Source organism: Sciurus vulgaris, assembly GCF_902686455.1.
Source record: "Sciurus vulgaris genome assembly, chromosome: 1".
Lineage (NCBI taxonomy): Eukaryota > Metazoa > Chordata > Mammalia > Rodentia > Sciuridae > Sciurus > Sciurus vulgaris.
The window spans coordinates 32,932,501-32,954,156 of NC_136461.1; the positions used below are offsets into that span (position 1 = coordinate 32,932,501).

The 21,656-nt window shown below is 50.9% G+C and overlaps 2 protein-coding genes and 1 long non-coding RNA gene across 11 annotated transcripts in view; 2 read left to right on the forward strand and 1 right to left on the reverse strand.

The window, feature by feature from the left end:
• Window positions 1–4,981, forward strand: part of CFAP57 (cilia and flagella associated protein 57) — a 67,997-nt gene extending 63,016 nt beyond the window's left edge. For 2 of the 5 annotated variants that reach the window (XM_079117581.1, XM_079117582.1), the window contains exon 23: window positions 4,215–4,981. In XM_079117581.1, coding sequence (XP_078973707.1) covers window positions 4,215–4,423 — 209 coding nt within the window. In that variant the 3' untranslated portion in view covers window positions 4,424–4,981. The remainder of the gene's footprint in view (window positions 1–4,214) is intronic. The other 3 variants (XM_079117585.1, XM_079117584.1, XM_079117583.1) reach the window with 2 other exon arrangements.
• The window catches only part of LOC306647996, a 48,124-nt gene extending 39,713 nt beyond the window's left edge, over window positions 1–8,411 (reverse strand). The window contains exon 1 of the long non-coding RNA XR_013760232.1: window positions 7,954–8,411. This is a non-coding gene — a long non-coding RNA (uncharacterized lncRNA). The remainder of the gene's footprint in view (window positions 1–7,953) is intronic.
• Window positions 8,412–10,690: 2,279 nt separating this feature from the next.
• TMEM125 (transmembrane protein 125) lies at window positions 10,691–14,510 on the forward strand. 5 transcript variants are annotated; one of them, XM_079106675.1, is made up of 4 exons: window positions 10,691–10,833; window positions 11,144–11,351; window positions 12,715–12,860; window positions 13,096–14,510. In XM_079106675.1, the coding sequence occupies exon 4, from the start codon at window positions 13,240–13,242 to the stop codon at window positions 13,894–13,896; it is 657 nt and encodes a 218-aa protein (XP_078962801.1). In that variant the 5' UTR covers window positions 10,691–10,833; window positions 11,144–11,351; window positions 12,715–12,860; window positions 13,096–13,239; the 3' UTR covers window positions 13,897–14,510. The 5 variants fall into 5 exon arrangements, with proteins under 5 accessions (XP_078962801.1, XP_078962805.1, XP_078962803.1 ...); XM_079106679.1 differs by having other exon boundaries at window positions 12,807–12,860; XM_079106677.1 differs by having other exon boundaries at window positions 10,790–10,804.
• Window positions 14,511–21,656: the final 7,146 nt, after the last annotated feature.

Below are 21,656 nucleotides of genomic sequence, written 5' to 3' on the forward strand. Positions count from 1 at the left end.
AAGATATAGTAGAAGACAAAGAAGTAGAACAGAATAATTCAGTTTATGTCTAATTGAAGTTTGAAAAAGAAAAAGAAAAAAACAAAGGAAAGGCAACATTACCATAAGGAAGAGCTGAGAGTCTTTCAGAATTGATGAAAGATGCCAATCATCAGATCCAGGAATCCGCAAGGATCCCAAGCAGGATGATTAAAAAGAAAACTACATCTAAACTGCAGAACACCAGAAACAAGATGTTAAAGCAGCCAGAGAGAAGAGATAGATTGCATACAAAAGAATATCCCAATAGCAACAGTAAAAGCCAGAAATAGTATTACAGTATCTCCAAAGTGCAGCCAGGTACCAACTGTCCCCTCGAGTTCATAATCAGTGAAATTGTCTTCTTAAAAATGGTGCCAAAAGAAGGGGTAGGGATATAGCTCCATGGTAGATGACTTAACCCAACATGTGTGAGACCTGGGTTCAAACCCACAGCATTGCAAAATAAAAAAAGGGGGCCAAAAGAAAAGATTTTTCTGACAGTGAAAATAGAATTTGTCACCAGCGAAACCTCTTTAATGGAATTGCTAAGGAGTATATATATTAGGAAGAAAAAGTATTCACTGCAAGAAACAATGAGTAAAGAAGGCGACTATGTAGACTCAAAAAAAAATTTAACTTTACAAAGTACTAAAAGCAGTGTCAAAATTGTGAATTAAAATATTAATATAGAACTACGGGGCTGGGGTTGTGTCTCAGTGGTAAAGCACTCGCCTAGCATGTATGAGGCACTGGGTCCAATTCTCAGCACCACATAAAAAATAAAGACATTGTGTCCATCTATAGTTAAAAATTTTAAATATATATTATGTAGAACTAAAACACTGGGCATTAGCACAAAAGCCAGTAGGGCTCAGAGGTAAATCATTCTAAGTCTTGTGTTATTTTAGAAGAGGTTAAGGATACTGAGTTACTTTGGACTCACGTTAAAAAATGAATGGTAAACTTTTTAGAGTAACTAGGATTTTTAAAAAAAAGGTAAAACTGAACCCAAGTGTATTAGCATATTAGCAACCACATTCTTATTTTCCAACACTTAAAATCAGAATCTGGGCTACCAATGTAGCTCAGTAGTAGAGTGTTTGACTAGCATGTATACAAAGTCCTGGGTTTGATCCCCAGCACCCCCGCAAAAAATGTTTTAATTAATTAATTAAAATCCAATGTGAATCTATCCAAGGAAGCCTGTGGGCAGGATGCAGAGAGGAAGACTGACCAGGTCTGGAAGAGGACAGTTTCTGGGCTGAGCAAGGGACAAGAGGAGACTTGGGGATCTGAGGAGAGACGTGAGGGTGGGTCACATGGAGAGAACTGGCTTCACACGGCCATGGGGGACAGGAGGCTCATGCAGCACAGCTAGTGGAAGAAGGGCCATCAGAGGGCCCCCTGTAAAACTGAACCACAGTATGTGAGCAGGTGGGTCACTATCAAAGGGAAGAGGACGGGGGAGTGAAGGAAAGAACAGGAAAAGCACAGCCCTCAAGACACTCACAGACCAGAGGGAAACAGACCAGGAAGCAAGGCAGAAGCACCACGCTGGGTCCACTGGGCCATCTTCCATGTGAGCTGGTCCCCCAGGAGGCGAGCTACACCTAGGGGAACATTTGTGGGGCAATGTCACCCCGGCCAGCCATGTTCCAGAATGAAAGCTCCTGGAGGTCAGCCACCAGCCTGCAGCTCCGTGCAGCCTTGAGCTACCCTGCTATTCGGCAGCATCTGATCCCCCTACCCTGGATGTGTGGGAAGAGCCTGCCTACAGTGCACACTACTGCATGGCCTCTGAACACCTGGGGAAGCATGTGTGGGCAAAGAGTTGCTGGTCCAGCAGAGAGAAGAACTCCAAGTGCTGGGACATCTCCAAACTCATTCCACTGAGTACCTCTAGGACTGACTGGATAAATAGGTCAGGTCCCGCTAGGAAACCAGATGGCAACTGGGTAAGTAGCTGTATGTGTAAGCTAAAGGGAGGGAGAATGCAGACTATGCCAGTAGCTGAAGGAGCAGGGGAGAGGTCAGCAGAAACAAGGCACAGTTGGGGAATGCAGACTTATCACAGGCCTGGGTGGACTATACCTCCCCCAGGAGCGCTGCTCTCCAGGGTATCACTTGACTGAGAGAATGGTTCCAGGAGCAACCAGTAGCAGAGGGAGAATGTTCAGGCAAAACCTAAGGAAAAAAAGAAATACTAAAAGATCAAGAACCTAGAGATTGGTGTTCATAAATGGATGAAAGGCTGGGTGCGGTGGTGCACCCTGTAATCCCAGTGGCTCAGGAGGCTGAGGCAGAAGGATGGTGAGTTCAAAGCCAGCCTCAGCAACTTAGTGAGGGCTTAAGCAACTCAGCAAGACCCTGTCTGTAATAAAATATTAAAAAGGAACTGGGAATGTGGCTTGGTAGTTAAGTACCCCTGGGTTCAATCCCTGATACCCTCCCCCAAAAAAGGATGAAAAGATAAAGAAAATATGGTATATATACACAATGAAATTTTATTCAGCCATAAAGAAGAATGAAAATTATGTCATCTGCAGGAAAATGGATGGAACTTGAAAACATTATGTTAAGCAAAATAATCCAAACTCGGGTCAAGAGTTATATGTTTCCCTCACATGTGTAAAGTAGAGAGGAAAAAGGAAAAGAAAGATTGTTGGGGTAAGGGATCTTATGAAAATCCTAGGGAGATCAGTAGAGTAGAGGAAAGGGACCAGAGGGAGGAAGGAGGGGAGGGAAAGGGGAAGTACTGGGGAATGATATGAGCCAAATTACACTGTGACATCATGTACACAAACAAATTACACATCCCACCATTATGTATAGTATAATGCATTATAAAATTATGGGACAGGGGAGGGCCAAAAGATTGCAGAAAAGAAGAGTAGTCAAGGAACAAAGGCAGAGAGAGAATGGCCCAGACTTCTGGAAGAAGGATGGGATTAGCCAGGTGTCTTTGAATGATGTCCCCATTAGACCAATTAGAGGCCCAAGGCAAGGCTGGCCCCTGGCCACTGCAGATCACTTCCTCTTTGAAATGCCTTCTTCCTTGGCCTCCAGCATCTGTTCTTTTCTAGTTTTCCTCCAGATGTATGGAGAAGGGTGAGAGGTGGAAAGGAGACCCCTTTTCCATTGAGAGATATTTGACCATGGTCAGTTTCAAGGAATTGGAGACAGGTGGCCATGTCATTTGTTAAGAGTGAGGGAGAAGAAGTGGGGGTCAAAAATCAGCTGCTGTGGGGAATGGGAGAATTTGCCGACTATGCACTTGAGCCCCTCAATGTTTGGAGACCAAGCATTTCAATCTTACATGCTACTTTTCCCAGTGACACCCAGCAGGCCAGGTGTAGACACAGAAACACTGAAAGGTTGGTGACCTCAGGTCTGGACTGGGCAGGTCACATGAAGCAGAAGGACATCGACTAGAAAACTGAGACTGCTGTGGAGGAAAGAGATGAAGAAACTCAGTGGGTCTAACTAGCCAGGGAAGTGGGGCTCGTAGAAAAGGAGCCCATGTGGTGCGTGAGAAATGGAATCCAAGAGCGTGAGTCCTGAGCAACAGGAAGAGAGGCTGTGCTCAGAGAGAGGCATGCCCGGGTGAAAGAGGCACACAATTCAGTATCATGGGTGGTGAGGAGAGAGGGGAAGCCACAGAAGAGGTGCTGACATGGGAAAGGATGAGTCAAGGTTTCCTGGGACACTGAAGTTGCCCAAGACAATGGCAGAACCTGAAACAGGGAGGAAGGCTGGGAGTGGGGGTGCGGGAAGCCCTCAGGGAGCGGGGGTGCGTGACCCCACAGGAGGGGTGGAGAGGCGTCTGCTCCAGGAGCAGGGGCTTGTGTGAGGAGAAGGCCTGGTGGCATGGAAGCTGGCGTAGTCCACGGGGGAGTGCCAGCCTGCCTGAGGCATGGGGCGTGGGAAAGAGCAGCCTCGCTGCGGGGACCTCAGCACAGGGGCAAAGGGGGCCCAGGGGAGGGACAGGGCTGGGGTCACACTGGGTGTTCACCTTACCATTTGGAAGTGTGTCTCTCTGGATAGTGAAGGGGCTTATTTATCTCCATACACCTGGGATTGAGTGTCATCCCCACAGCAGGGGCCCAGTGAATATTTGAGGAGGGATGAGGGGAAGGGAGAGGCCCCAACAGTCCAATGAACAGGCCATATTTGCCCTTCCCTGTCCTTTACAGTCCCCAGCAAGGACTTGCCCAGCATCCGTCCCACCATGAGGCTGAAGGAACAAGAAGAAACTGAGAGAATCATCGAAATGCAACGCCTAGAAATCCGGCGTCTCAGAGACCAGATTCAAGAGCAAGAGCAGGTCCCAGGGTTCCACACCGTTGCTGGAATTCGGCTTCCTTCCATCCCTGATTCAGATTCTGAGTTGACAAACAAGTGATCCCTCGTGTGAGCCACCTCCCGTCAGAGCCAGAAGTACCACGTGTCTGTCCCCAGGCCAGATTCATGCTGGGGTCAGTGGGGGAAGTCCCTGCAACACTGACCCCACCAACCCCTTCCTCTTTCCTGGGAACTGGGGATAGTTAGAATAAAGGTGTTTTCTTACAACCATGGCCAACTTCTGCTCAGTTAAGGGGCCAGGGTGTGGGAGGGAAAGAGGGAGCCCCAGGACCAGGGGGCTGCAGCCCACCTAAAGCCACTGCTGCTTGTCTCTGCAGACACAGGGCTGCCTGGCACTGTGGACATGGTGGTGGGCTTGGGACTGGCCCCCGCCACCTGCCTTCCTCTCTGGGCCTGAGGACAGGGCTGCTTAGTCCTCCCTTCAGCGGCTCTGCTTGTTGCTTCCCTCCTGGCCTTCTTCTCTGCCAGTCAAGCCAGGACCAGATTAAACCTCCTACCTTTTCTTCTCCGTTGTGAAATGTAACGAGGCTTTCCGAGGATTTTTGTATGTGTAAAGGTGAAGGAAAAGATGAGAGTGAACTAACAAACATGTCGAAGTTACAGGGATCCCCAGTCTCGCGGGAGCTGCAGACCTCGTTCAGGCGCGCAGGCACAGCTTGCCCTCCTTATCCTTACCTCCTCATCGCTCTAGACCTGTCTTCCCCAGTGCCCTTCCCAGTGCCTCCGTTTCTGAGGCGTATTTCTTCTAGCAGTGCCTCTGGGCCCCATCCTAGGAGACCCAGCCACACGCAGGTACCAGGAAAGATACTTCTTTCTGCCCTAAAGAGTAAAGGAATATAACCCAAGAGCCCCTACTTCTTCCCACAGAGGCCAGATGCCCCTCTAATGCCCTTTTAACTACCTAAGCCCACAGTCCCTCCTGACCCCTGCTGCCTGTCATCTCCAAGGCTTCACCCCTTCTCAATCTGCTTTACTGACCCCGGTGCTGCTCTTGGGTTGGTTTCCATGGCTGGAGCCGAGACTTAGCTGTCCTGTTTGGCAAGGCTCTCCTGAAGGTGGGGGTAGCAGACAGAAGGAACATGGCCAAGGCCATGAAGCAAAGTGGTTTGGCACCCCTCTGCCCTCCCCCTGCACCCTATCACAGCAGCTCATCTCCTCCATACCAGTGCACCCTCCAGCATGTCCTCCACCCACTAGGAGAACAGATCCAAGAGCAGGAAAAAAGTTCAGCCACAAAGATGACAGCCCATTATATTATCATACCAGGTAACCAAGCTCTTCCGGGACTCAGACTTCTCTATTCCAAAGTAGCATCATGGCTTTATATTAGCAGAAGAAAACTCTTGAAACGAGATATGAAGTGGATCAGGACAGCCAGGCCTTTCAGGGCCTCAAAAGCACATGAAAGATACAAACTAGAGGCCAGAGGCCAGTGCTCAGCTGCTGCTTGGCCTCTGGCTTTCCAGGGTTTTGCTACACTGGCCTTCTCTCAGTTCCTGTAACTGGCCAAGGTCTTCCTACCTCTGGGTCTTTGCACATACTGTTTCTCTACCTGAAACGCTCTTGCTCCCATACCTCCTTCAGATCTTGGCTTAAATGTCACTTCCTCAGACAGTCGCTGCCAGATATGGTGGCACATGCCTGTAATCCCAATGATTCAGGAGGCTGAGGCTGGAGGATCACGTTTGAGGTAAGCCTCAGCAACTTAGTGAGGCCCTAAGCATCTTGGTAAGATCCTGTTCCAAAAAATAAAAAGGGCTGGGGATGCGGCCCAGTGGTTAGGTGCCCTGGGTTCAATCTGGTACCAAAAAAGAGTTAGTCCCTGACCCCTCCCATATAAATTACACCCTTCATATTGTTTTCCTTTACAAGTCTCACAATACCATGCCCATTTAGTTATTTAAACTCTCCTGCAAGGAAAGTTCCACGAGGGCAAGAGTTAAGCCTGCATTTAAAATTCACTTGGGTGTCTGTGTGGGGTAAGGGTTTAGAGGACCCAATGGTGGAGGCCGGGGCCAGTTAGAAGGAAGTTGAGGGTGTCCAGTGGCTTGGACCAAGATGCTGGCAGAGGGGAGAGAGAAGAGAGAGCTCTTCTAACTTAAGGAATGGGGGCAGTTTGCCAAGCTAAAGGGGAGGAAGCCCGACCTGGAAAGAAGAAAACTGCAGAGGAAATTCACCATAGACTAGAAGGAAATCCACCGTGGCTAGGATGTATTGGCATTCAAATGATGGCTGTTTCAACTGAAAAATATCTTAGAGTCGAGACATTCACCTTTCACTCACAAGATGGACCTCAGAGCCTGGGGCAGGGGCACGTGCCTGTAATCCCAGCAGCCCAGAAGGCTGAGGCAGGAGGACTGTGAGTAAATCCAGCCTCCGCAACTTAGGCGCTAAGCAACTCAGTGACACCCTGAGTATAAGTACAAGATGAACCTCAGTTTACAAATGAGGAAATCAAAACCAAGGAAAAGTAAATTGACTGCATGTGACACAAGGCAGAGCCAGGACTGTAGTCCCATCTGCCCTGAGGACTCCAAGGCCCCATGCTCTTCCACACTGCTCTGGAGAAGCACCTGAGCAATAGACCACAGGCTAGGCGGTGAAGGTTATTGGATGTGACTCTCAGAGAGTTAAGCCAGAAGGAAAAGGAGTTGAAAACCAAGCTGAGCTAACCTCAGCCTAACCTAAACCTGGCTGCTATCCAGCTGGAGAGGGAGAAGAGGAGGAGGAAGTTCCGGCCAAGGGAGAGTCCCACCCCAGCAGAACCTGGCACCTTGGCCAGCAGGTCAGCAGGGTGTTCTTTACTGCACGCTGGTGAACACAGTGTCTTGCTAGTGAATCTGGGGCCAGAGGTGCAATTTTGTTTGGCTTTCTACTTTCTGTCTTCAGTGCCCTATGCCGACTTGCTGGCCCTGGTTTTCTGGATGTTGCATCCCAGACCTCCCTCCACTTGGTCTCTCCTGACTTCATGGGGAGGCTGGAAGCATTCCCCCCACTGGGGTCACCTTCTCTTCAGCCCCTCATTGATGGAGTGGGTCTGCCAGTCACATTCTCCTGCAGCAGCCAAGCAGGCCCCACTGGTCACCCGAGTGACTAGATATTAGCACGTGGACTCCCACTATCCATGGACTCATTGGATGAACATTTATTGCACACTTACTATATGCCAGGCCTATTCCAGGCCCTGAGAATACAACAGTCAATGAAGAAAAATTGTTTTTTCATGAAATTTACATTCCATTGGCCGAAGGCAGACAATATTCCAAATAGACAAGAAAAATACCTAGTGTACAAAAGAGTGTTAAGGGGGAAACAAAGAAATCAAGGTAGGGGTGTCGGAAACACTGGGGGGGAGACTGGAATTTTAGGGTGGCCAAGAAAGTCGTACAGAGAAGGTGACATTTGAGTACATTCCTGAAGGGAGGGAGGGAGCCACATGGGAGAAAAGCATTTCGAGCAGCGGGAACAGCCAGTGCAGAGGCTCTGAGGCAACAGGTCAGAGAGGTTCTTAGAGATCATGGAAGGACTGAGTGGGCCACCAGAGGGACTCATGCAGTGCAGCGATATTACCTGCTCTACCTTTCAACAGGATCACTGGATGAGCAGAGTGTGAGGAGGGAACATGGCAGAAGCAGGAGATGGCTCCCAGTTCTCCCTTCTCCTCCCAGCGCCCCCACCCATCATCTTCTGGGGCACCTGAGGGCAGGTGGAATGCACACCCACTGCCACTGCCACCCCTCCTGACCTTCGTGACTGCCCATCTGAGCTATCCCCACAACCTCTACTTTGAGGACAGAGTTCAACATCCTTGTGCAGAGCCTGTCTGTCCACTTTAACTCCAAGTCACTTGACAAGACCTGGGACTAGAACAAAGATTTGCCTGGTCAATGTTTAAACTGAGGAAGCTTTTAGACTATGTTTCCCCAGCTTCAAACTCCCAAGGGAAGAAGAAAAGGAAGTTAAATCTGGGGTCTTCTACCCCAGCTCTGCCTGGAACTGCTAGACAGTGGGTCTGCCTGGACTCTACCCTCCTTGGGACCCGACAGTAAACAAACATCTGGAAAATCCGCCAGGCCCCCTGCTCCCATGAGACCCTTTATTATAAAAGGGACACCTTTATAATGTTTTGCAAAATGGCAAAATGAACACCTAAAACATCATTGTCCCTCACATCCAGCCTGCCCCACAGTGGTCAGCCTGCCCTGAGCTTTTCTTCAGGGAAAGAATATCTAGACCCATTGAGGACATAGCCACAAGCCAAATGTGGCAATTGGGCATTTGAAATGTGGCCAGTCTGAACTGAGATGCACTGTGTGTTAAATTTTTAAGACTGTACAAAAATAGAAGATTGTCAAATAGCTCATTTGTAACTTGTAATTAAAATATATTTTGGAATTAAAATACATTCATTTTAATGTGTTAATTACACCTGTTTCTTTTGAAACATGTATTGGGGTTCAATATCTACCGATCCCCTGAGAGTCAAAGTGCACACACGATAATGCAAGACACACAACAAGGTTTTATTGCAAGCTCGAGCTTGGACGTAAACCAGCCTCTCAGACCACTACAATGGCTGAGTGGGGAGCGCCCCGAGGGGTGAGAAAGCACTCTATTTAAGAGGTTTTCAAGCATTCACACACAAAAACCTGTATATTATTGATTAACATTTGAACAGCTAAACATTTGCCCTCTTTGGTTGGGTCCTGCCAATCTATTTGATTCTCATTGGGTCCAGTCAGAACTGAAGGGTCCTGGAGGCAGAAGGGAGGAGGGAAGGGGTGAACTATGCAGGAGATGAGTTGGGGCTAGGCCCCCCCACCCCGTCCTTGATAGATAAGGTTCCCGGGCAGCTGCCCATTTCTCGGACAGGTATCTCTTAACAGCCTTGATAAACCCCAGGGGCCCAGAACGTCCTGTTTGTCCTGTATTGGCTCTTGAGGGTAGCACCTGCGCGCCCTTTCCTGGGGGGGTTTTACGGGCCAATTCCCGAAATGGCTTGTTCATACAACATGTCTGCACAGATGTCACCTTGTTCTCAACACATGCTATTAGGAAAGTTTTAATTACGTTATGTACTCACGTTGTGCATCTACAAATGCATTGTCCTGGAGTTATGACAGCCCCCAACCATCTCCACAGAGCAAGGCAAAGAGGGACACAAAAAAGATAAGCCATAATTATTGTGCAAACTGATAATGAAAAGGTAATTTTGACTTTGTTTTTCTTTCTCTTCCATTTACATCAGAAGGAAAGAGAAGAGGCCTTAAAGGGTTTAGTTCAGAAGAGGAGTGACAGCCTGCATCCCCTCCAACCAGTCACCCATTTGCCATTCCAGAGCACCATGTATGTGGTGCCAAAGTAGCTGACTAGAAGCACAGCCCTGCCAGGTGTGGTGGCACATGCTTGTCATCCTAGTGATTTGGGAGGCTGAGGCTGGAGGATCACAAGTTCGAGGCCAGCCTTACCAACTTAGCAAGATTCTTTCTCAAAAAATAAAAAAGGGCTGGGCATGTAGTTCAGTACCCCTATATTTAATCCAAGAAGAAGAAATCCAAGAAAAAGAATCTCAACCACATCCCTGTCACTATTCAGACCCTCCATGGGCAACCTGCCTAGTTCAAATGCCTCCCTGTAGCATTAAAGGCCTGGTACCAAACCAAGCCTGAGCCAAACTTGTCCTTCCAGTTTCATCTCACGTGCTTCCTGCTCAAAACCTCTACACCTATCAGTTCTCACTTTATTTATTCAGCCAATCATTCAACAAATATTGACTGCTTCTCATGTACAGGCTAGAGTGCTGGCTACTAGGTCATAATGGTTAGCAAGACAGGCACCATCCCTGAACTCCCTAGGGGCCACTTACCTAATGGGGGGGTAAGAGGAAAGTAAACAAAGGCATTAGGCACGCATTGTACTAAGAGCAGTTGTGGGGGAAGCACGGAGGCCAGGAGTGCACTACACCAGTCTGCAGGTTGGGGAGGGCTTCCTGGAGGAGGTGACAGCTCAGCTGAAGAATATGAGTTAGTCAGCCTGAGTCTGGGGAGTGGTAAATATTCCAGGTGGAGGGAACTCTGAGTTCAAAACGCAGAAGGGCAGGGTGGAGGGCAAGCCTGCAGAACTGACTGACACTCATTCTGACTGGAAGGCGGCATGGCATTTATTCTCAAGTGTTTATTCTGGGATCTCCCTTTCTCACTTGAAAGGCTTTTACTCCTCCTCCAGGCCTCCCCAGCAGGGCCTCCCCAGCAGGAAAGGCTGGGTGGAGCAGGCCTACTTCTGCCAGGCATTTGAGACTGGAGGAGAACAAGCAAAGGCTTGTGGGAGTTCAGCCTGGGAGGGTCAAGGATGGAGGTCCTGGGCTGGCTTAGGGGATCAGCTGGTGCTGGGATTTGAAGCTGCAGCAGGGCTTGCAGTTGGAGTTGGGTTTGGGGGAGCTAGACTCAGGAGGCAAGGTTGGGGCTGAGGGTGGGGTTGGGGTCTAGGATCTAAGTCCAGAATCTGGGTTGAAGTCAGGAGTTGGGGCTGACATTTCAAGCCAGATGACAGGTTGGGTTTGGAAAAGGAGCTGCGGCAGGGGTGGGGCTGGGGGTTCTAGGTAGGGTTTGGAAGTGCAGTTGGAGTTGGGGTAGGCTTTAAGCTAACTCTAAAGTGGGGGTTGGGTTGGGGCCCAGGCTCTGGGGCAGATGGACGACATTCCTCCCGCTGCGAATTGTGTCCGAGCCCTACCAGCAGCTGACAAAAGCCCCTCCCTGCCCAGGAATGCCTCTGCCCAGCAGAAGGAGCACTGCCACGTCAGCCAATCGGCTTAGGCCCTGCCCTGGAAACAGCACCTGTTAATCCCCCTCCCTCCAGGCTCACCTGAGTGCAGGTTAGGCAGGTGAAGTGCCTCCCCGGAAACGGAGCTAGAGCGCCCCACCTGCCCGACCCTGCCTGCTCAAATCGGATCCAGCACGTCCAGGCTTCTCGTGAGTGCCCCACAGTCTCCCCACCCGCTCCGCCCCCACCTTCTCCCACTGGCTCCTGCCCTGAGAACCTCCACCCCACCCCCAGCCTGGCGCCCGCGGACCCAGTACACCTGTGCCAGTACTTTCAGTGACTTGCCAGCAAGTCACACCCCAGGGGAATGCTGGGACAGACTCCACGCCCCGCCCACGGCCCCTCCCCCACCTCCCTTGGGGGCATTGGTACCTGCCCCGCCCACTGCGCGTGCCGGGTAGCCCCAACAGAGTGTTGGGGAGGATGGCTACTTGCTCAGGGTGTAGCCCCTGCAGGGCCTCGTTATCTTAACTGGAATGGTCCAGGACCTACGCCCTGTGTCCTGTCAGGAGAGGTAACATCAGGTTCACTTATCCAAAAAGCAGGCTTCAGCCTCTGTGTAGACTCTAGGCCCCATTGGAATTCTGAGAGGAAGAGAGAGGTCAAATGACTCCCCACCACCCCTTAAGACAAATGTCATCATCCTTACGTTTTGGATAAGGAGACTGAGGCTCTAAGAGCTGAGCTCATGGGGCCCCCTGACTCTCCCCATCTCCTCTCCTGGGTGCGGAGGTCCCTGCCTGACCAAGCACACCCATCACCCAGCATGGAAACAGGACCTGCTTATTTCCGTCTTCTATCACAAACTGGGCTCTTCCTGCTTTATTTTTGCCCTATGTGAGTCATGCTGGCTGTGCCCTAGGGGACAGGTTAAATGAGTAACCACTGTTAGGTCCCTCCCCATGTTTCCATGGCCGGGAGGACTGGGCTGGGGTTCAAGTCCAGAGCCCTCCTTTTTCCTCTGCACTTGAGGGAAACCATGGAGGAGGATGACACAGGTGGGGTGTGGGTGAGAGTGGAGAGGAGTGGGGCAGCAGAAAGCTCACGGGGGGTCAGGGCTGAAGAGGCAGGTCCAGTGGGGCTACTGCAGGAACTGAATGGAGAGACAGTCCCACCAGTGGATTGGGTGTGACAGAGGGAGATGAGCCTCCGGTGGCTGAGAGGCTGTGATGCAATCCTGAAGTGAGGAACACAGAAGAGAAGCAGGTTTGGGGTAGGACGACCAGCTTGGGGTGGGACCTGTTGCATCAGAGATGACTATGGGACACCAAGATGACTGTTGACTCGGGAGGAAGATCCTGGTTGGAGATGGAAATTTGGGAACCAAAGTCTTTTCCTGCCAGTCAGGCTGTGAGATGGGATGGGACTGGAAGGAGGGTGTTAGTGGCCAGATTCGGACCCACAGAGAAGGAGGAGACACAGCCCTAAGAGAGAAATTCCAGGGTCATGCTGCTGGTTTGAGAAGAGTTAAGTCATCAGCCCCCCCACACACACAACTCCCCCCCTCCCCAGGAGCCAGCGGTGACAGCTGAGGCCATGTGAGTCTGGATCCTGAATGAGGCTTTATCTCTGTCTGTTCGTCCCATCGTCCACTGTGGCACCAGCTCCCTCGGCCAGCCAGGATGGGACAGGCGACTGAGAGAGCCAGAGCCAGAGAGGTCAGGGGCTGGGCAAGGGGATTCCCTGGAAGGGTGTGGGGGCATCCTGGGAGGAGGGAACTCTCCTGGGGTCACTGGAGAAGCTTCCCCAAGGGGCAGTGCTGGGGAGGGGGTTTTCTCAAAGGGGATTGGAGAGGACACTGGGGGGGATTCTCAGGTGTCTTCCCCAAGGCTGGAGGGTGAGACCATGAGACCCCAGTGAATGGGCAGTGACGTTGTGATCCTGCCCCTGCAGGTGATGGTGACCATAGCCTGGGCTGAGAGAGGAACAGGACTTTGGGCCTGCGACTGCCAAGCAGGTGGTGGGGGCACCAGGTCATGATCTGTACCCCCTGATCCCTGACACTGACCTTCTGCCCTGACCCTGCCTGACTAAGCCATGTCTGAACAAGCTCAAGCCCCTTTGGGCCGGGGGCTGCCCCCTGACATGCTGGCAGAGCAGGTGGAACTGTGGTGGTCCCAGCAGCCGAGACGCTCCTTGCTCTGCTTCAGCGTAGCTGTGGGCCTTGTGGCAGGCTGTGGGGCAGGTGGTGTGGCCCTGCTGTCCTCCACCAGCAGCCGCTCTGGTGAGTGGCGCCTAGCAACGGGCACTGTGCTCTGCCTACTGGCCCTGCTGGTTCTGGTGAAGCAGCTGATGAGCTCAGCTGTGCAGGACATGAACTGTATACGTCAGGCCCACCACGTGGCCCTGCTGCGCAGTGGTGGAGGGGCCGATGCCCTAGTGGTGCTGCTTAGTGGCCTTGTGCTGCTGGTCACTGGCCTAACCCTAGCTGGACTGGCTGCTGCCCCTGCTCCTGCTCGGCCACTGGCTGCCATGCTGTCTGTGGGCATTGCCCTGGCTGCCTTGGGCTCGCTCTTGCTGCTGGGTTTGCTGTTGTATCAGGTGGGCGTGAGTGGACACTGCCCTGCTACCCGTGCAGCTGCCCCCTCAACCCATAGTGGCCACAGTGGCAACAGCAGCATCTTCAGCATCTCAGGACAGTTGTCTTCTGGCCAGCGTCATGAGACCACCTCCAGCATCGCCAGCCTCATCTGATGGAGCCAGAACCCTCCTTCCCAGGACCTGTCTCAGTGTCTCCAGAACTGTGCCAGGACGTGCATGCGTGTGACTGTGTGTACGTGTGTCCCAGGGCCACATCAGCCCTTCTCTGGGTGCGTGATACGTGATTAGGAGCCCGTGTGTACTCACATTCCACAATGCAGGAAGGTGAGCCTGTGCCTCCTTGGACCTGCATGTCTGTGTCCACAGACTGTCACTCTGCCTATCTGGGTCTGAGTTCTCTAGGGAGAGAAATGTCTGGGATCCCAGAAGATTCTTAACCCCTGCTTCCAACACCCCTGCAACACCCATCAGGGGTTTCCATAGGGTGGCTGTTGCCCACCCCAGAGACTGCACAAGTGACTGCTCATCAAGAAGAGTGACTGGTGGCAAAGCAGAAGGAACCAGAATGAGATGAGCCTGGACTGGGACCCCCACACACACCAACCCCTGCCCCAGGCACCTAGCAGCTGGGAGAGTCAGCAAGCGACTTAGCCTCTCTGGCCTGTTTCTAGAGGTTCCCGTTGCCACTGTTTATGATGATAAGTGTCGCCATGAATGGAAGGACTGGGCTCATGAGAGATGTGCAATAAAATGGTGGCTGCTGTTGTCATTATCGTCTTCACCTCACCATCTCACCCGGGAGACCCTCCTTCCCCTAGCGCACGGGCCACCCCTCCCAAGGCTAGCTCTTCACTCCCATCGCAGTTCGTAAAGGGAACCTTGGAGGTGTCCTGGGCCAGGTCCGTGATTTCACCTCTCAGGAAACAAGGGGAAGGAGGGGAAGAGCATGGAATGAATGTTCGGGTTTGGGAAGATAATGGGTTTGTGGTTCCAGAGAAAGGGTGGGGAGCCTGAGTCCTTCGGTTTGTTCACTTGGTGATTCAAGGGGAAGCCGTAAGCATTGGGGTGTTCTCAGCTGGTTTCCCTGGAGACTGCACCTCCTTTACGCTGTCTCCCTTCCACTGACTCCCTGGGGGTGATAGGGAGGCTGAATCTCCTTACCCAACCTTGGAAACCAGAACAGCCTGCATCCTTTTAGTCACTGCGCCAGTTGGCCTGCTTCTGGGCTCCTGGGCATGGGAGAGGTGTTTGAAATTCTGGGGTGCTAAGAGTCACTTCCTGCTTGGAATCAGCCCTAGAAGGGACCTGCCCTTCTGTGGTGTGCTGACGTTTCCTAGGTGGTAGCAAGACAGCTCCACTGGAAGCAGCCTGCAGGAGTGCTGGTTACTGCTGCTGCACATCCTGCTGTGCCAGTTGAGATGGAAGATGCCAGAGCGTCAGGGAGGGAGAATTGTCTCCTAAGAAACATTACACGAGAGGCTCTCAAGAGAGAAAATTGCTTTCAGCAGGCAGGGGCAAGCCTGTCTTCTGGAAAAAACACAGGGCTGATGGTCGAGGAGAGGAGGGCTGCCAACTCAGGAAGCAGGCCACATGGGCAGCCCAGGAGGGAAAGCCAGGCACATCAAAGAACACCCAGTAGAACAGAGAGGTCTCCACTGGGTGTTCCACGAGCCCTCCTGCTCCACAGATTGCAAAATGGATTTTCCAGCTCTCTTGCAGGAGCTCCTCCATCCCGTCTGGAGGTACCACCAGTCACCCAGCATTCAGGTCAGAGCTCTCAGAGGCGTCCCAGACAGTAGTAGTACCTTCGCTGTCTCTTCCCCCAGTTCCAACAACAAATCGCCAACTGCTCTGATTTCCCCTCGTAGATACATGCCAGATAATCCACATCTATACTCTGCCTGGCAGGGACTCTCTTTGTCTTTGCCTGAACTGTACAGCCACCTCCTTACTAAGCTCCCTACCTCTTCTCTTTCCACCTCTTAAATCCACCTCCTCCTGCCACGTGCTCCGGCATACATGTAAGTCAGGCATACATGTAAGTCAGAGCGATCATCCTGAAACTAAGATGGAAATCTACCTTAAAATCTTCCTGTGGCTCCCATCTCTTACACCCTTCCTAACATCGTGTGGTCTCACTCTCCCCTCAAAGACCCCCACCAACCAGCCACATCAAACTATTTCCACAAACTGAATCATGTTCTCTCCCACTTGTCCAGGCCTTTGTATGTTCTGTTTTCTTTGCCCTCTTGTTCTTCAAGACCCTGGTTCTCCGGGGCATCATGTTCTCTGAAGAGTCTCCTCTGATTCTTTTGCAAACTAGCACTTGTCCTTTTCTACGCCCAAGAGCCCTGGACTGCGGACAATAGTTCTTTCTTTGTGTGCTTGTCACCTCAATTAGGTGACGAGCTCCTCCTGGGTCTTACTCACCTCGGTATCCCTAGTTCCCAGCATGGGCCTGACACATGGTAGTGGCTTTGTGGGATGGATGAAGGACTGTGGCTTGGGAAGGTGACAGTGTGTGTGCCAGGACAGGGAGACCCGCCTTTAGCTGGGAAGGATAGGGAAGTTAGGCCCCCGGGCACTTGGCCCTAAATCCTTACTCACTCGTCCTTACTTCTCAAGAGGGACCTACCTTATACCAACTCCTGGATGGTGGGAGGACCACAGCATGCCCCTGTCCCATGATACAGGGAGAAGTACCTTTGCCTTTCAGCTGAGACAGGTTAGACTCTCCCAATATTTCTTTTAAGAAACTAAAGGAAAGTAGAAACAAAGAGTCTTAGAAAATGGGGTGGGGGCAGGGCCACACCACATAAATATCTGACTGAACATCAGGTCAGACAAGGCCAAGGTCAGGCTCCCCTGGAAAGGATGCCAGATGGAGACTATAGGGCTCGCGCCCCCAGAGGGCCTACATGGGGTGGTGGAAGTTGACATCTATCCATCCAAGCCTAATGCCAGACAGGCAATGGTGAGAACTGTGCCAAGGTCCCTTGATCACTAACACAGACCTGCCACCGCTCCCTCCTTCAGCGCTGGGCTTCAATCACTTAGCTAAACCCCTGCCCAGTCCACATTGCCACCAGCCGTCTCCTAGCCTCTCTGCTGGCTCCATCTTTCTCCCTCAAGCTGCCCCCTCCTTTTGGCATGGACAACAGCCCCCCCACCCCTGCACCTTGCTGTCTGCACCTCCCTTGTCGTTTAGTTAAGATTCTGTGGCCATCTCACCCATTCTTCTGTAGACCCCTCCACTCCTCAGCCCCTGCCCTTTGTCCCCCACAGCCTTTGCCTCACCTATCTTCCCAGCAGTTCTGAGAGAAACTGGAGTTTACTTCCCAACCCCAAAGGTCTTGGCAGATGACTCCACCTCCCAATTCACCAGGATATGAGAGTATGCGATGGGAGCCTTCTCTTCGGTTTGTCAGAGGAATGGCTTTGTCAGGCCAACTGAGGAATTTGAACTTTGTCCTCAGGACACTGAAAAGCATGAAGTGACTGTAATCAAGGGAGTATGTGGCCAGAATAGGATTTAGGCTGTGCTGGCTGTTGTGTGGCACTGGGCCTTGCTTGGCCTTGGGAAGAAAAAAAGAAATGACCAAAGAGCCCAGAGGAAGTACTGTCTCCATTGCCCGTGAGGAAGGAGAAGCAACTGACCAAGCAACAGAGGTTGAGGAGAGAATCCTAGAAAGAAGGAATAATAAGAAGAAGGACCCAGAGATCAGAGAACCTTGGTTCTTTAGAGGTGCCAGGGAGGGTTGATCAGGCTGGAAGAGGCAAGAGGCAGGGCCAGAGAGTGCCAAGGGCCAGTGCCAGGGCTTCCTTTAGCAGGCGGACTAGTTCCTTAGGAACAGGAAGAAACCACTAGAAGAACAGCCTGGACAGAATTGTGTTTTCAGATGATCATTCTGCCTGCAGTGTAGAAAATTAATTGGAAGGGGCAAAAATGGAGGTGAGAAAAACAGTTAGAGAATTAATACATAGTCCAGCTCTGAGATACTGGGGCTTAGCGTGGGGAGTGGCTGCTGGGATAAATTCAAAGAGAACAGATTCAATGGATGTTCAGAAGGTGGGACTGACAAAGTCTATGTGACTAGCTAGCAAAGCTTTTTTGAGAGGGGAGAGACATGATGGGTTAAATGTTGGTAAAAAGAAAGGATGAAGATACATGGTAGGGAGGTCAGTCTTAGAACAAGAACAAAGTCCCTGAGCAGGGGGAGGATTGGATTTGCAGCTCCATTTTAATAGGAGAGAAGAAAGAATGTGGATGCAGGTAAGTGTATAGGGTTGAAAGAAGAAAATCAAGAGAGGCCTTGACCAACAGTTATTCTCTGCAAAGTGAAGGCAGTGTTAAAGAACTGCTATGGAGAAGGGGGAAGGATCTGACCAAGAAAGCAGCAGGACTCCTGGAAGCTTGGAGAGCCTTCATGAGGCTAGAGACCGGGCATCACCTGAGGCCAAGTTGCAGGCACAGGGAGCAGCTGGCCTCAGGTGAGAGTTTCACAGGAGGATGCGATGCCAAGACAAAGGGCAAGTAAGTCGAGGGACAGGCAAGAGACAGTGGCATAATGAACCTCGAAATTTAAGCTGACACTGGGTGAAAAGACAAGAAGGTGCTGATGAGCTGGGTATGGTAGAAGGCCTATAATTCTAATAACTCAGGAGGCTGCAGAATTACAAGTTCAAGACCAATCTGGGCCAATTAACAAGACCCTGTCTCAATATAAGAAATAAAATAAAAAGAACTGGGAATGTAGCTCAGCAATAGAGAACCCCTGGGTTCAAAGACGAAGATACTGAAGGAGAAGCAGAGAAGGGTGGTCTGGACTTAGAAGCTCCCATCAGGTGACAGGTGAGGCGCAGAGAGACAGAGAAACTTGACACGTGTTCCTTGTATTATTCAGCTTCCCACTGCTGTGACAAATACCTGAGAAAAACAATTAAGGAGAAAAAAGATTTGTTTGAGTGCACAGTTTCATAGGATTCAGTTCATGGTCAGCTGGCTTCACGGCAAAAACATCATGGTAGAAGGGCAAGGGTGGGGGCACAAGATAGAGACCCCCAGAGCACACCCCCAGTGACCTACTTCCTCTGACTATACCCCACCCTCTGCAGGCCATTCAAGTTATTAATCCAACAAATGAACTAATCCATTAATGAGGTTAGAACCTTCATGATCCAAGCATCCCCTAAAAAGCCCACCCTGGAGTATTACTGCATTGGGGACCAAGTCTTCAAACATGAGGTTTTGCGGGACATTCTAAACCCAAATCATAACATTCTTCCTTGGCTTAACTGGAAAACTCAGCCAGGTTGCCTGAATATCTGGATACTGGAAGAATATGCTTAAGAAACTGCCAAATCTGGTCCAGTTCAGGTATCCAATCACATCCCATATGAGGCCTCAGGCCCTCTGAGAACACTCAGTTTTCCCTACAGGAACTTCCTCCAGGGCCCATGGGACCTGCACATGCCCCCTGGTGCTCAGCATCCTTCATAAGGACAGGGGATGCCTTCTTGACTGTCCTCCAGGATGTGAGACTTCTCTGGGCATAGCCTTGGAAGTCACCCCAGGAATCCAGAGGACCACAAATGCCAAAGACTTGGCTGGGATGAGGCAAACCAGTTCTCCTTCACAGTCTGCTTTCTGCAACCTGGAACTTCTGGGCCCCCATTTGCTGGGATGGGAGTGGTGGGGGAGCCAGCCAGGCAAGGTGGGGGTGAGTCAACGCTTCAGACATTCCTTCTGAGAGTCTGTTTTATCCTTACTAAAAGGTGAGACAATGGTGTTATTGCTGGGTGAACAGGCAAGTCACAGTTAACTTGTTTGAGCCTCAGCATCTCAAGCTAGAAAGCAAGGATACCTCCCCAGCATAGCTGTTATAAGAACAGGTACAACGTCAATGTCGTTGTTGCTCATGTTAATATTTTTATTTTTATAATGTGAGAGATTTCAATCCAAATCCTTTGTTGTTCTGCCCTTTGTTGTTCCTATCTGAGTTCTAGGAAACAGAAAAATTCAAGTCTCCAGCAGGAAGTGTGTGAGCAGGGAGGTGATTTGGCAAGCTCCATCCTTGGGATTAAGCCTGGCTATCAGTTGTGAGGAGCTATTGCCCTGTGGGTGCCGGACAGGATATAGCTAGTGTTTGGGCAGAGCACTTGTCCTCTTTTACATATGGAATTCTTTTAGTCCTCCTAACAGACATGTGAAGCAGGTGTTTATGATCCCCACTTTACTGAGAAGTTAGGAAACTCGGGGTTTGAGTCACTTGCCAAGATCACAGCATGCAAATGGAAGAGCTGGGATTTTGAATCCAGGTAACCTGTGCTCTCAGATCGCTTTGCTACTGTGCTAGAATGCTGCTGGAGGTCCTTACACTTCTTGTCTATGGCATTTTCCCCCCACTCTCCACCGTCTTTGACTTCCACACAAGATAAGGGATGTGTGGTCTTGCTTTTGGAAGCAGCCAGGAAGCTGGATTGGAGAGTGCCAGGCCTCCCAACAGTTCTAGCAGCTTTGGCCCTCTGAGCCTGCAGAGATAGTTCAAGCTCCCCCTTTGTGCCTGGAGCCAGGCATGTGAAAAGCAATGGGAACAGATTCTCCCAAAGAATCCAGTGAGACCTGAATAAACAGGGTCCAAGATTCCTGTGACTCCAGAATCCTGCTCAGTCCGTCTGGGCACCCAATAGCAGGTTCTAAGAGAGACCCTGGCTAGTGGACACTTGTGGGTGGTGGGTTCAGGAAAAGCATTTGTTAATCTAGAGTAAAACCCTTACTTTCTCCTGAACCCCTTAGGGGTACTGTCAAAGAGTATGTGAAAATAGGAACAGCTGAGTTATTCTGCTACAGAACTGCAAACAGGGCAGATCCTCTGTGGTGGGATTCAAGGAACCAAGTGCATGGGACAGGCCCAACTGCACTTGCAGCAACACCTGCCTCAGAGGCAAGGACATGCCCACAGTCCGAGGCCAACTGCTCAGGGTCTTCCTTGTGAGGCTCAGGCTAGGGCAGCCTCGGCTTCTCCCAAGCCTTTGAGGATCAAACCATCTCTGGACTCAGGAGCAATTGCTGGTTGGACTGCATGAGCTGCCTGCTTCCTTCCAGTCTCCCTGTCAGGCCTTCCTCTGCTGACAATCCCTGAGATGTGGTCCTCACTCTGTCTACAACACCTCCTTTCACCCTGCCTCTCCCTGGCCATCTCATCTACTCCTGTCTCAGTGATCACAGTGCTGCCCATCAGCAAACCCACATCCAGAGACTGAACTTTTCTCCGGTGAACCCAGCTGTCCCTGGTATCTCCCCCTGGAAATCCTGCATCCAACATTGAACCACCAATTCCCCAACCTACTTTTCCTCATTGCACCCAGTTACTGAGCCAGAAAACAGGGCAACTGTATCGATACCTTCTGTTCCCCATTTCCCAAATCAACAAGTTCTGTCAGCTATGCCCCCTCATCTCTGGAGTCTTTGTTCCCCGTGCCACACATTACCAGGTCTTTTAATTTCTCTCTCTCCCTTCGTTCCCTCTCTGCACAGCAACAAGATACTTTCTATCATGAATACATTACTCCCCCACCAACACACACACCCAAAAGTCCACAGAGGAGCCTCAGTTGCTCTCAAGCTGGGCTGTGAGCTCTGCGTCTCAGCTTCCAAAGCCCTAATGAATCCTCTTAGGCTTCACTGTTGCCATGGGCACCCCAGACACTAGACTCAAGCCCCTCCCGTGTAAACCACACCAACACTTTCCTTCTCCGCTGGTTCTTCCCTCAAAGACCAGTGGATACAGGAAAAGGTGGCCACCTGGCTTGTGAGAACTGCCCCTTGTCTGGGAATGATTTGGATAAAAAGAGATGGACCCCCCATATCATGTGTGTGCTATAGGACCCTGCCTCCTAGTCATAGCTGATTG

Coding starts and splice junctions, on each gene's coding strand:
- TMEM125 (XM_079106675.1), top strand. CDS start 13,240: ATGTCTGAACAAGCTCAAGCCCCTTTGGGCCGGGGGCTGCCCCCTGAC.